General features: G+C 36.9%; 1 protein-coding gene across 1 annotated transcript in view; it reads right to left on the reverse strand.

The window, feature by feature from the left end:
* Positions 1–2,456: 2,456 nt before the first annotated feature.
* Positions 2,457–14,732, reverse strand: part of LOC107582070 (ephrin-A4-like) — a 37,475-nt gene continuing 25,199 nt past the window's right edge. Inside the window, exon 2 of the mRNA XM_016267794.1 lies at positions 2,457–3,239. Within this exon, the coding sequence (XP_016123280.1) occupies positions 2,936–3,239 (304 nt within the window). The 3' untranslated portion in view covers positions 2,457–2,935. The remainder of the gene's footprint in view (positions 3,240–14,732) is intronic.

Consider the following 14,732-nt stretch of genomic DNA (forward strand, 5'->3'; position numbering starts at 1 on the left):
TGTAAAGAGTGTCTCTGGCTCCATGTTTAATCATAACCATAAATCTATAACAGCCATTTCAGTAACACATACCACAGCAGCGGCCATTTTCATCTAGTAGAGAGGCTTTTAACCAAACGTCTAACAACCGCAGATACAATCATTTAGTATGCACAGTAATTCCACGTTGACGATAATGAGAACGGCTGACTCCAGCGGGGGTCTGTGTGTGTGTGTCGTTATGTGTGTTTTGGTTTTCTGAACCCCATATGCATTCGGCCATATCTTTTGGGTTTGTGTTCAAGGCATTTGAGTGACTCTGGATTTCAAAGCAAAAGCCTGAGACCACTAGTAAAACTGCCTCGATTTTTTTTATTGAATTCATTTTTTTCTTAAGAAATTATATTATCGGACATAAATTTGTCTTTGTTTTTGGTATGGGGGTCAACGACATACAGTGCCCATGATAAACACAAGAAAAAACATCTTTTAGAAATCTAGTTTAAAACACATGTGCCATGTTTATAGACAGTGCACTTTTTGTGTTCATGTTTGTTTCATATGGTGTGAAATTCTTTTCAATACCCTTTTCAAGAAAACTTACAATTGAATTGCTCTCAAACAAACCATGTGGTTTAATCATCAAGGAAAAAGTCAAATATATATTTTCCTTACACAGTATTATTTCTAAATATTTTTAAAAGTAGTATCGTGAATGAAAAATTCATAAAATATTAAATTTCTGGGGATGCACCACATGACATCTCACAACTTGAATTACTTGGTATTAAACCAACATAAAAAATTATTTTTTTGCATGTTGGTTGCACCATGCCTTTAATTTGGCAGGCAAAGTTTTTAAAATATCAATAAGCAGTTTTGCAGTTTAACATTTATTTGTATTAATTTTAATAATTTAATATTTTTAATAATAATAATAATTATTATTTTTATTACTTATAATAAATAAAAAAACATTAATTTTAGTACAAAGTAAAACACACTCATTATAGAAATGTATTCAGTCAATGTATACATTTCATGTACATTTTTTGTGTATTTTTTCAGCACGTTGGTTGCTCCACGACTTTAATCTGGCAGGCAATGTTTTTAAAATATTAATAAGCAGTTTTGTGGTTTAATATTTATTAGTAATAATTTTTTATACAAAATTGTTATTATTATTTATAAGAAAAATTATTTATTTTAAACAAATGACATTAATCTGAATACAAAGATTAAGACAAAGAAACAAACATGCTAATTATAGAAGTGTATTCAGTCAATGAATGAATCTTATGTACATTTTTTGTGTATATTTTAATAATAAGAAAATGGCATCATGTCATTGACCAATGTCTCTGTTGATTTCATTACAGTTACACTGAAGCTGAAAACTTGATCCATGTTGTTAATCTAAAAGGAAACAATCCAATGGGAGAGTCACTTACAGGCACTTCTTGTATTAAAGTCCAGTTTGTCTTGAACTCTTTAGTAGTTATCTCTTCCATTTCATCCTCGAATGCTCTTACTCGTTCTAACACACACAGACAAACTACTACTTGAATTTAGATCGGACACACTGATCCCTTGTTTTCAGCTACAGGATTGAGCTTAAACAATTATAAAGACAGACACATTGCTACGCTTTCTTTGAAGTGAACAATAGACACACACACACACACACACACACAAGCAGGGTAGGGTAGGGTTCGTGAAGTTTGACACAATGGCTCTGTACTGTGTATACACTCTCATGCTTGAACAATGCTCTATTGTCCTGGTTAGCACTGCTGTAATTTATGTAAAGATACTTTCCCCCCCTTTCGGTCTCTTCCTCTTTTTCCCACCCTCTTTCTGGCCTTTGTTGTCCCACTCTTTTTTCTACTCTCTCTTTTTCGACCGCCATCCTTCATCCTATAAGACCCCCGTGTCTGCAGACCCTCCGTCAGCCACTCCACACTTTGGTTTTACTGATATTATATTGCATATTGATTATCTGTCTATTTCCTGGCTCCATCATGCTATTCCACTCTTTCAGATCGGACACATTGAATATGGTAAACATCCAAAGTTTTAAAAAGCAAGAGTAAAAATGGATAAATAACAATAAATAATTGATCTAGAATTTAAAGCAGCAAGGTTTTAACAAACTGAATGTCTGTATCCCTACAGAGTGATTTTGACCTTGTCAAACTTAAAACTAGGGATGCACCGATATGAAAATTTTGGCCGATACCGATATACAACATCATAATTCTGACCCAATACGTTTAATTTATATTCAATTAACTGTCATAAGAACTATGTTTTACTACTACTTACTATTTTTTTTAATTAACTACAAACCGTATTACAACAGTGTAGCAGCACTTGCAAATCTCATCTCAACAGCATATAAATTTAGTAAAAAAAAATACACAAATATATACATACGTATATTATAGCTTCAGGCTTTTTTTTTTTTTTTTTCAAAATAAATAGTAATAAGAAAAACTGTGTGTGCTTTTCTAACCCAGAAAGGGAGACGAAATAAGAGAAGGGAATTGAAAAGCTTTGGCCTGAAACCAAAGCTGTAAAAACAGGAAAACTGTCATGTAATTTTATGGCCACAGACCATCTTTCCTTCCTTTTTAGAGCAGAGAGGACAAGGGCGGAGCCAAAAGCAAAAAAAGGATACTTTTCACTTATACTCTCATGAATATTCATTTAAATATAGAAAAAAAACTTATAAGATACACATGCAGATAAACACAAAAGCAGAGACTGGCTCCTGCTCACCAGGGTAGTAAAAATTAAAGTTGCTGTACCTGAATATGTTTTAATAACATTACATACTACACTACACAAATTAGGCTGTATCGTAATTCAAGTTGTATTTAGTACAAATGCATCTGTTCAAGGTTAAGCTGTCACCCTGATTGACGTTTTTGTGTATGTTCTCCAACACTGTAGCTCACTTACAGCTATAGTAGTAATGGTGTCCAGGCAGGAATTCAAAGCCCAGGGAGAAGGGTGTGAAGCGCTGGATCTTTTCAGAGAATCTGACAGGGCCGTAGGGAGCGTACGGCTGGTTACACTCCCATCTCTTAATGGCCTCTTTAGTCTCCACGCAGCCCCTGAACTGGCCCTCAGCCACCAGGTAGAGAGCCAGAGTATCCACAGGACCGCTCGACGGGTGGTCGGCAGGATAGTGTGGACACAGTATATCCAGATAATCACTCAGATTGACCTGGACAGAGTAATCATCTCCTGTTAACCTGAGAGCAAGAGAGGCAGAGAGAGAGAGAGAGAGAGAGAGAGAGAGAGAAAGAGTGGTATATTAGAGGGTGTATTTCTATCATGAGAGAAATTCATGGCCACAATCATTAAAAATGGCATTTTTCCAAGTCCACAGAACAGATGCGTCAGCATGATCTGCACTGAATCACACTCACATCAACACTCGCTTGGCCGCTTCGTGGACTATTTAGTGATCAGTCACTGCTGGGAAACAAATGCTTTAACGCGTCAGAAAATTAGTTCGTACCAGATGATACAGATGGAGGGATGCAGCGAAATCTTGTAATTGTAAAGATGGGCAAGCTAAATTAAGCAAGTTTTCATGTTACTGGAGTAATAGCGCACAATAACGCTGAAAGGAAAGAGAAACCCTGAGGATTTCAGTAAGGTCAAAAGATTCACACAGCAGCAGATATGGACCATGGCTTCAATAACAGCTTCATGCTAATTAGTGAGAGTTTCATTCTTTACTTGTCACACACACAAAGTCAAAAGTCAAGTTGCACTAATAGGGGAAGAATTAGCATAGAATGGTCCTTAGTGGCTTGGTAAATAAATTCATGCTCCCATTAGTTTACACCCTGTTGACTTTAAAAGGAAGTGTGTACAAGACACCATCAATGAAATGAAAGCGAGAAGAGCGAGAAAGACAGAGACAATTTGAGACAAAATTAATTTTATTCATATTACAAATTAATAAAAGAAAACATAAAAAGTTTTAAAAAATGAAAGACAGAGAGAGAGAGAGAGAGAAAAGGAAAGTAGACCGGGATGGAGAAAGAAGTCAGAAAGAACAACAAAAAAATAACAGACAGAAAGAATGACGATGAACAATAAAGAATGAATAAACAAAAGAAAATATGAAAGGATGAACAAAAATAATGAGAGAGAAATATGGAAAAAAGACAGGTAGAAATAATGACAAGAAAAGAATGAAAGAAAAATAGGGAGAGAGAGAAAAATATCAAGAAAGAAAGAAAAAAGAAAAAGAACGACAGAAAAAAGTAGGAACAAAAAAGACGGACAGAAAGACAGAAAAATAAAGAAAAGGAAAGAAAGTGAGAAAGAGCAAGATGACAGATGGAAAGAAAGTATGAATGACAGAAGAAAATAATGACAGAAATGAAGAAAGGGGGAACAAAAAAGAAAGATAAAACAAGAAAAACAAAGAATGACAATGAACAATAAAGAATGAATAAACAAAATAAAATATGAAAGGATGAACAAAAATAATGAGAGAGAAATATGGAAAAAAGACAGGTAGAAATAATGACAAGAAAAGAATGAAAGAAAAATAGGGAGAGAGAGAAAAATATCAAGAAAGAAAGAAAAAAGAAAAAGAACGACAGAAAAAAGTAGGAACAAAAAGGATGGACAGAAAGACAGAAAAAGACAGTACAAATGACAGAAGAAAATAATGACAGAGAAAGCAAGAAAGAAAGAAAAAAGAAAAAGAACGACAGAAAAAAGTAGGAACAAAAAGGATGGACAGAAAGACAGAAAAAGACAGTACAAATGACAGAAGAAAATAATGACAGAGAAAGAAAGAAAGAAAGAAAGAAAGAAAGAAAGAAAGAAAGAAAGAAAGGAGACAGCCAAAAAGACAGAAAGACAGATGGGAAGAAAAAAAAAAGAATGGAAATAAGAAAAAGTTTGCAGCTAAGTTCACAGGTACTTAAGAAGTGCAGATCAACTACAGACTGTGCGAAAACAGGTGAGAAACAGAGCAAAGAAGCAGCGGAGATGAAGCGAGACAGGAAGAGAGGTGAGGACTGAGAGAGAGAAGGGTTAGAGAGCGGAGAGACAGACACACGGAGGGAGGTAAAGAAAGGGTTCTGTTTTAATTAGTGGCCCTAGAGAGAGTTTGGTGGGAGACAGCAAGAAGACAAGATGGATTTTAATTGGTCTTTCTTGACTGCGAACGTGCACGTGTGCCAGAGAAGGAACGCGAGCGAGGGATGAGAGGAGGCCACGGAGGAGAAGAAGAAAAGACAGGATGTGAGAGCGAGGTGGCCGGTCCAGGTCTGTCACTGGGAGTCTTTTGTGAAGAAGCGGCAGAGCGAAGGAAGCAGAAGAAGTCTACGAAGGAAAGAAGGGAGGAAGGGAGCGCAGACGGGCAGAAGAATGAGGAGGGGGTTATCCAGAGTTAAGTGGGTGGACAGAGAGACGACGGGAAAAGGCTAATGAAAGGCTCCAGACCAGAGAGAGAAAGAGCAAGGGAGCCAAACAGATGGAGTGCAGAGGGAGAAACAGAGAAAGTTAGAGAGTAAACTAGGTATCTGACCCACCGTCTATGACCTAGTTAAAAAAATACCTAATTTTTTCCCGGTGTAAACTCATTACAGAAACCAGAAAATACAAGATGTGGTCTGGCTGAGGTCATCTTTCCATAAGCTTTCATAATGAACCAACAGTGATTCGAGATAAAGGTAAAGATCATCTCTTCATCAAACTATCATGTCATAGTCCATCCAAGATCTGACAGCAAATGTCATATTTACAAATACTGCAAGCTTGGCCAGTGATGAGACATCCATAAGTTGCTAATTAGCTGTCAAGCAAATGTAATTGTCATCAATCAGGGACAATCATCTCATGTCGTGAGCATTTATGGTGTCACAGTTGAATAAATGAACACTGGACCAGAATAAATGGAGTTTGTTTGACCTTTTCTCTTGGTTTTCTCAAGATAATCCATTTAGAAACTAATCTGAGGATCATGTTTAATTTCATTAGAGATCGGTACTGAATATTTATTGGTTAAGGAATAAAGAGTCATTCATACCAAAGACAGTAACTATAACTATAGAAGTTTTAATAATTGTTCTAATTCTATTAGAATACTGAAATCCATACCACAACTATAATGATAATGACGTTTGGTTGGAATCATTTTCAGAATTTTTTTTTTTCCAGCAGATGAATGATAAAAACACTGACAGCCAATCAGATTCCACCCAGCTTTTAAAGGGATAGTTCACCCAAAAATGAAAATTCTGTCATCATTTACTCACCCTCAAGTTTAAAGACAATTTAAAGTGATAGATGACATAACTGCAGCACTTGCTTAGAATAAACAAAGCGATATGGCCTGTTGGTGTGGATGCCAATATAGTTTTTGTTATCTTTCTTAGTGTGAATGGGCCTATATGGAAGCGTTAAGCCTCACAGAGTGAAAAATAAAATAGGTAATTGTGAGATAAGGATTAAAATAAAGTCAGTTATGAGGGGGAAAAAAGTCACAACTCCAAGATAAAAAGTTGCAGTTGTGAGATATGAAAACCATAGTGAGATTGCAATTGTTAGAACTGTTAGAAATGTTAGATATCTTCACATTTGTGATCTGAAAGTCTAGAAAGTTTCTTCAGTTTCTTACTGTCACAGGTTATCTGTGTTTTGTGTTCAGTTCTTTCTGTTGTTTATGCTGCTTTCATGCACTATCGGAAATGTCCTACTTACCACTTCTGAAGTTGTAATTATGAGTTTACAAGTGCTTTGTTGTTATTGAATCATGGAGAATGGCCCATTCATGATTTTATTCTTGCCTATTTCGTGGAGAAATCTTATTAAAGTGAAAATGTACTGAAAATATTTAGTCAACATTCAAAAGGTTTTGAATAAGAATGTAGCACCCCATCCATTAATAACCATTTAAACATTCGCCGCACTAGAAATTCAGCTTGCTGACAATTCTGAAATTTTGGTCAAATAAATGCTGTTTAGGCTGTGTGTAATACATACAATAAGCATCAAATGGCTATTTATATACATAAGTGTACATGACTGAAACGGCAAGAGAATAAAAATGTAGATGTTGTGGGAAAAATAACAATTATGAAAAAAATATATATTACAACTATGTTTTTCTCCTCAGCAATGTTTCAAGTTTACGGCCCCCCAACTTGCAAACTTGGGTATCAAAATGTTTCCCAGTTGTAAATATGAATTGACATACGTTTACACTAGCTTTCATGTGTAACAGTATACTTTGTGAATGATTCATTACGCGTCAACCTTTAAGCCTTAAAGGGTTAGTTCACCCAAAAAAGAAAATTGGCTTGTGTTTTACTCACCCTCGAAGCATCCTAGGTGTATATGACTTTCTTCTTTCAGACGACTCCAATCGGAGTTATATTAAAAATTGTCCTGGCTATTCCAAGCTCTATCATTGCAGTCAGCGGGTGATGCAGTTGAAGAGTCCACAAGTCGTCAAATAAAGCGCGCGCATTCATAATAAAACGTGCTTCACATGGCTCCGGGGGGGGAATAAAGTTCTTCTGTAGTGAATCCACGTGTATTTGTAAGAAAAATATCCATATTTCAAACGTAATAAACACTTTTATATCACTTCCGCCAACTGACATAAGCGGAAGCCGTGCCGGCGGATGTCGTAGCACGCCGGCGTTGCGTGATTAGTGACGAACGCGGAGAGACAACAAAACAAAACGCCGGTCACGAATTAGAAGTGCAAACCGAAGATTTGCAAAGAAAAATAAGCCAAGAGGAGACTGGTTTTCCTTTGCTAAAGTAAGGAAACTTTGCTTCCTTTGCTCCTGTAAACAAACTTGTGAGACTAGCATATCTCAGAGGCGCGCACGCTGCGCATACGTCATACGCCTTCCGCCGGAACGACTTCCGCGTATGACAGATAACGGAAGTGAGAGAAAAGTGTTTATTACGTTTGAAATATGGATATTTTTCTTACAAATACGCGTGGATTCACTACAGAAGAACTTTATTCACCCCCCGGGGCCGTGAGAGGCATGTTTTATTATGAATGCGCGCGCTTTATTTGACGACTTGTGGACCGTTCAACTACAACACCCGCTGACTGCAATGATAGAGCTTGGAATAGCCAGGACAATTGTTAATATAACTCCGACTGGACTCGTCTGAAAGAAGAAAGTCATATACACCTAGGATGCTTCGAGGGTGAGTAAAGCACAAGCCAATTTTCTTTTTTGGGTGAACTAACCCTTTAAGAATTTATCATCACAACAAAATAAACTCTTTCATTGATTAAGATGGGGAAAAAAACACTTTAAGATAAAATATTTCAAAGGCCTTTTAACAAACTCTAACATTCAAAAGTTTGGGGTTGGTAAGATAAATAAAGTTAATGTTTTTTTTTTTAAATAAGTTTTTTTAATAACTTTTATTCAGCAAGGCTACAAATTCATCAAAAAGTGACAGTAAAGAAATGTATAAGGTTTCTAAAGATTTCCACTTCTCTTTGAACTTTCATCTAAGAATCCCCCCCCCCCCAAAAATCAAGTTTTTCACAAAAATATTAAGCAGCACATCTGTTTCTGACATCGATAATAAGAAATGTTTCTTGAGCACTAAATCAGCACATTAGATTTATTTCTGAAGGATTGTGTGTCACTAAAGACTCTATACACTCTAAAAAATGCTGGGTTGTTTCAACCCAATGTTGGGTCAAATATGGATTAACCCAACTGTTGGGTTAAAAAGCTCATTTAAAAATGTAACCAAAATTTAACCCAACAGTTGAGTTAGTCCATATTTGACCCAACATTGGGTTGAAACAACCCAGCATTTTTTAGAGTGTAGAAATGGCTGCTGAAAATCCAGCTTTGCCATCACAGACAAATTTCTTAAAATAGAATACAGTTGTTTTAAATTGTAATAATAATAATTCACAATATCAGTGTTTTTACTGAATCTTTCGATCAAATACTTTTGTTATCGATCAAACTTTCCGTCCCCAAACATTTGAACAGTAGTGTAAAATAAGAAATTATAAAATGCAGAAATGTAAAATGAATTAAATATTTAGATAATAAAATGTTTCTGTGTTCGGTAAGTTTGAACCACAGAGTGTAACCACACAAATGACCACATCAATTCAAACCAACTTCAAAATGACCATTTTCAAATCGAGGGGTAATGCACCGCAATTACTAAGTCAATGTACACAAGTTATTATGATGAAGCTGCTGTAAAACCACAGTCTGCATGCAGAATCCAACCCTTAAATGGTTAAACCTTCTGGAGAAAAAGGTTAGCAAGACTAAATCGTGTAATTATAGCATTGTGTAAATGTGAATACTGCAGCTGAACTTTGACAGTGTCCGACAACATTATACCCTAGTTATAATATTCAAACTGCTATAATTCACAGATACCAATAACTATGTGTAGCTGAGCTTCCAATCTTAGCACACTCTCTTTACAGTGCGGCAGAGATGAAAGCGCAATAAACAAGTGAAGGAAATGTGTTTACGGCTCCCTCTCCTCCTCCACACAGCGACTCCAGCGATGACACAACCAGTGAGCTGATCAATAGCTGTGACTGAGTATTGGTGATCAATCTCCATGACAGGCCGAATCGATAAGGAGTCAGTCAAACGTAACTCAGACCAGGCTTTATGATCAATTTTGTGCTATGTTCAACACCCTTCAGCTGCATAACACATCTCAATTAACACACCCACATACTCGCAAATACATGTACACAAGTGAATAAAAGCTGTAATGAACTGACAACTAAAATTAAGCATGTAGAACGACTTTTCTTACACGCATTACTAAAAGCTGGCAAATGGACTCGTACATTTACATATTACTTTACAGAGGGTAATAGGGACAGGAGACATAAAGCAATCAGCAGAGAGAGGTTAAAGTATCAGGCTCTGTCAGGTAGTCTGAAAAATGAAAATGCCCTGAGTAACATAGAATGAGTGGGAGGACCTATATGGTAATCATGGTCATATTCAGCACACTGATAATGTGGCTGCTTCCCACAAACTGAGATCTGCCGTGGACTTGGGCTTGACACACTTCAATGGATGCATGAATAATAATGAAGAATAACTCCGTTTACTGAAGAAGAAGAATAGATAATTAAGAGATTCATGCACTAGGGGCTGTCAATTGAATGCGTTCATTTTGTGTGATCAATTACAATTAAAATAATCCAACATTTAAAAAAAATATGGAAATATGGGAAAGACAAAATACAGAAATGCATCCAGTGCAAAGTTTACCTCAGACATTCTAACAAACTCGATTAGAAAATAGTTGCATGTGGACTGATTTTTTTTAAATAATTTAATAAAAAAAAATTAAAAAAAATTATAATTGATATAAATTGAAGGTATATATAAATAATCTATTTATAAATATAATTAAATATTAAGATCTAAAAATACAAACTAAATCACAAATAACAATTATAAAATATACTGAAATACAGTAATATAAATTAAAGAATCTGAATAAATGAATTTGAATCCCTTTAATTAGCGTATAATTATTTTACTTTTTTCACAGACCCGCTACAAATACTGAAAAGGCATGAGATCTTAAATTATTAAATACAGTCACAGTAGATTATCCTACAAGATCCATATAATGTCTACAACATATATTGTGTCTGATTAAATCCTGCAGTGCTGAAGCCAAACTGGAGTCATTATAACATTACAGCAGGCACTTCACGGTTTTAATAATAGAACATATTCATAGTAAAACTAAAAAAAAAGCTGTGTGGGAGTATACGCCTGAGCGCGAACATGAATGAAAATAGGGGCCGACCCTGCCAGCAGCACCTTTGATCCCTTTATAAAAGAGAATAATTAAAACACGAACAATTTCACAACCACGGCGGAGAAATACAGAGCAGCTTCAACAAGGCACGCATACCAAGTGAGCTATGCAATCTCGCTTCAGTCTTACTGTACGCTGCAAAATAATTGCTAAATGGACCTGATAATTGATCAACAATGCCAGGCTATCCACAGAAAAACATGAAAACATGCTGGGAAAGGAAAGGGAGGTGCGAGGGGTTGGGTCAGAGCAGGTGAGCTAATTGGCTTCTCGAGCTTCAGGACTGGTGAAGGTGAAAGTTGGGGGTCCTGATGGACTCGGCAGTGAAGGAACCTTGTAAGAACTCTGAAGTCAAACAACAAGGAAAGGGCATATTTATGTAGAGCTGCCCTGAGGTGGACAAAGGTAGGGCCATCTGAGGAGCTTTGATAAGAGATTGGAAAAAAATACATGAAGACAAGGACTTGGAAGGTTTCGAGAAGACAATATATTGTGAAGACAGAGGAACTGAAAGAAGGAGAGAAAGTTGTAGTGTTATTGGATAGATGAAGGATTTAGTTGAAGGGTTAAGACTCAAGGTGGGCTGGTATACGCTCGGCCAAGCCGAACTCTTCCAAGGAGAGCACCAGCATGGGAACAAGGGATGTGGAGAAAAGGAGGAGAGGAGCAGAAAGGGTAAAAAATAAAATAAAAAAGAGACCTTGGCAACAGGCAGGGCATCTGAGGGGGATTGAGGGGGCTAGAGGGGTGAGAAAGAGAATGGGTGAGAGAGAACAAAAGAAAAAGAGAGTGTACTCATTCCCCAAAGGGGATCTAACGCTCCACTGCACTTTCAGTCAATGGTTCATCCCTCCATCACAGACAGTAACAGGAGGAAGAGCAAATGAGGCGATTTAAATCATAAAAAGATAAATATTTTTAGGAAAAAAATACAGTTTTCCTACGCCTGGGCAATACAAAATTGGGGAATTTTGTGTACATTGTGATAGCTTTTAAAAGGTTTATCTTTCAAAATAGTAAGCCAATTTTACTCACATCTTACAGCTTATGCTAACGCTTTGTGTGTGTGAGCGGGCATCACAGGTTTCTTATTACAACATGCTCAACAGTGTTGAGCATTGTAGCCAATCACAGACATGTCTGTTGAGCGCTGAATGCAATGACCAAGGTGTTTAAGTTAGTCAGTGGCACATAAAGTCTGATTTATACTCGCCGCAAAAAATTATATTAAACAGAACTCAAACTGAAATAGTTACAGCAGATTTATAGTTCCCAGCATGCTTTGCTTCAGTTCAGTCTCTTTTATGCATTTTTGCACAAGATTAATATAAGGGGAGATCTGTTTGTGCTTGCTGTTATGTTGAGACTTAAAAACATTTCTATTATTTTTTGAGTTTTTGGGGGTTACCATCATGCTGCAGAGTAGAGCCTGTGGTTAAGTCTAAGATGGAGCAATCTTTATACTGCTTTGTTTAATAGTAGTATTGACATTTGTTGATGCAGTCATAGTGTCTCATTGTATTAACACACGTGTGCTTTAGCTTGTTAAGCAGCTAGTTAGCTAGAAGGTAACCATACGAGAGAAGAGTCAATTTTATTAAATTAAATGGTTTAAACCAATATGGTTAAGTTTCAGTAGCATAAAAATAATTGAGTGGAGTTAAATCGTCTTTTAGGAAATATTCGTTTAGTGAACTTGAAATAAGTTCACAGTACTCAGAACTATTGGTTTCTAAACTTAAATGAACAGGTGATCGGTTTCCTCAATTAAAAACTCATTACAACTCATACAACTCATTCCTCATTACAACTCGTTGGGTTTTACAGTGCACAAAAGGAACATTTAAAACCATATTTACTTAAAGGTACCAATATTAAAACAATATAAAAGTTGTCTATACTGTGCAATGAATCTCTTCATTACACTGTGTTTAAACCTTGTTAGTTCAGTTGTAATGAAAGGATTTGCAAGTGCGTAGAACACACTTGTGCACTGAATGAAAACTCCAGCGTTTTAAAAAGCGACTGACTGCACGCACTTCAAAGACATTAATATTCCACGCATGCTACTGTACAATTTTCGAAAATGATAGGGGGCAGGTTGGAGAAAAAAATCCCCTAAACCAACAGAAAATAGCATAAAAAGAACTAGTGTAGCAGAACATCATTAGATTTGAGACCAAATAGATTAAAAATGGTAAAATTTCGAGATTTTAGCTGTATTGCCCAGCCCTACGTTTTTCTGATCAATATAGATGGCGGGCTTTCATCCAGTCGCACCATCTTCCTTCGACTGCCTCCCCCATTTTAAAGGAATATTTAATGTGATGTGCATATGACCTGTATCAAAGTCGTCCTCATATTCACCACTAACCCTCAACCTTGCATGTTCCCTCTTTCACCTTCTCTCCGCCAATCTCTCGCTCTCTCTCTCTCCCTCTCATCAGGTCACTTTAGTCTCTGGGGTTTGACAGCCACGCTGCAGATGCAGCCCTGTTAGATCCTGTTTGAATGTTTGAATCAAAAGCAGCGAAACAGTGAAGAACTCAAAAATTACACCACTGTGGAGCGTTACAACACTGTAGGGTTAACACAGACACCAGGGGTTCTCATCTCGCAGGTCTGTTCTGCAAAAACTCCAGCGTTTTAAAAAGCGACTGACTGCACGCACTTCAAAGACATTAATATTCCACGCATGCTACTGTACAATTTTCGAAAATGATAGGGGGCAGGTTGGAGAAAAAAATCCCCTAAACCAACAGAAAATAGCATAAAAAGAACTAGTGTAGCAGAACATCATTAGATTTGAGACCAAATAGATTAAAAATTGTAAAATTTCGAGATTTTAGCTGTATTGCCCAGCCCTACGTTTTTCTGATCAATATAGATGGCGGGCTTTCATCCAGTCGCACCATCTTCCTTCGACTGCCTCCCCCATTTTAACTCAGGAATATTTCATGTGATGTGCATATGACCTGTATCAAAGTCGTCCTCATATTCACCACTAACCCTCAACCTTGCATGTTCCCTCTTTCACCTTCTCTCCGCCAATCTCTCGCTCTCTCTCTCTCCCTCTCATCAGGTCACTTTAGTCTCTGGGGTTTGACAGCCACGCTGCAGATGCAGCCCTGTTAGATCCTGTTTGAAAGAGGACTTCAAAAGCAGCGAAACAGTGAAGAACTCAAAAATTACACCACTGTGGAGCGTTACAACACTGTAGGGTTAACACAGACACCAGGGGTTCTCATCTCGCAGGTCTGTTCTGCAATCACGAACACGAGCAGGGAGAAAAATGATGCTGAATGCAAATGATAGCAATATAATCTGCGATATAATCATGCATAGTGAAAGTACCAAAATAAATACGCTGTTTTGAAGGAGGAGAAAATGCTTTTTGGATGATATCAAAGACTATGCTTCCAGTCAGACTCTGGTAGCTTTTCAAGTGTCACTTTGTGGAAGCTGCTCAAATTCTGATGAAGCCAACATGGACAGGCTGCATGGCATGCCCTTATTTTCCTAAAGCATGAACGCAACTACACAACAAATAAAATATGACCCAGACTACATGAATACATGGCTAATGACAACCACAATGAGTTTTGTGCAGTGAATTATTGGCTGCCGAAAGCATGATACCATTGAAATTAAATTTTGTATAATGAACAATTTTGGTGTTGTGGTGGGTTGCCAAATGATGTCCAATAAAAATTCTGGTCCTGAAGCAAAACCAGTTGAGCACCACTGCACCACAAGGTTCTAGACCAGCAAAATCACAGATGCCTCATGAATCTAGCAATTTAAATGTTAAGATGAATCACTTCTTTTTCAATATAAACAGGGTTACAGGGTCAGATGTGCACACACTCACATATATTATATGCTACCATTCCAAAGTT

This window comes from Sinocyclocheilus grahami, unplaced genomic scaffold (assembly GCF_001515645.1).
Source record: "Sinocyclocheilus grahami isolate Dianchi unplaced genomic scaffold, SAMN03320097.WGS_v1.1 scaffold40.1, whole genome shotgun sequence".
NCBI lineage: Eukaryota > Metazoa > Chordata > Actinopteri > Cypriniformes > Cyprinidae > Sinocyclocheilus > Sinocyclocheilus grahami.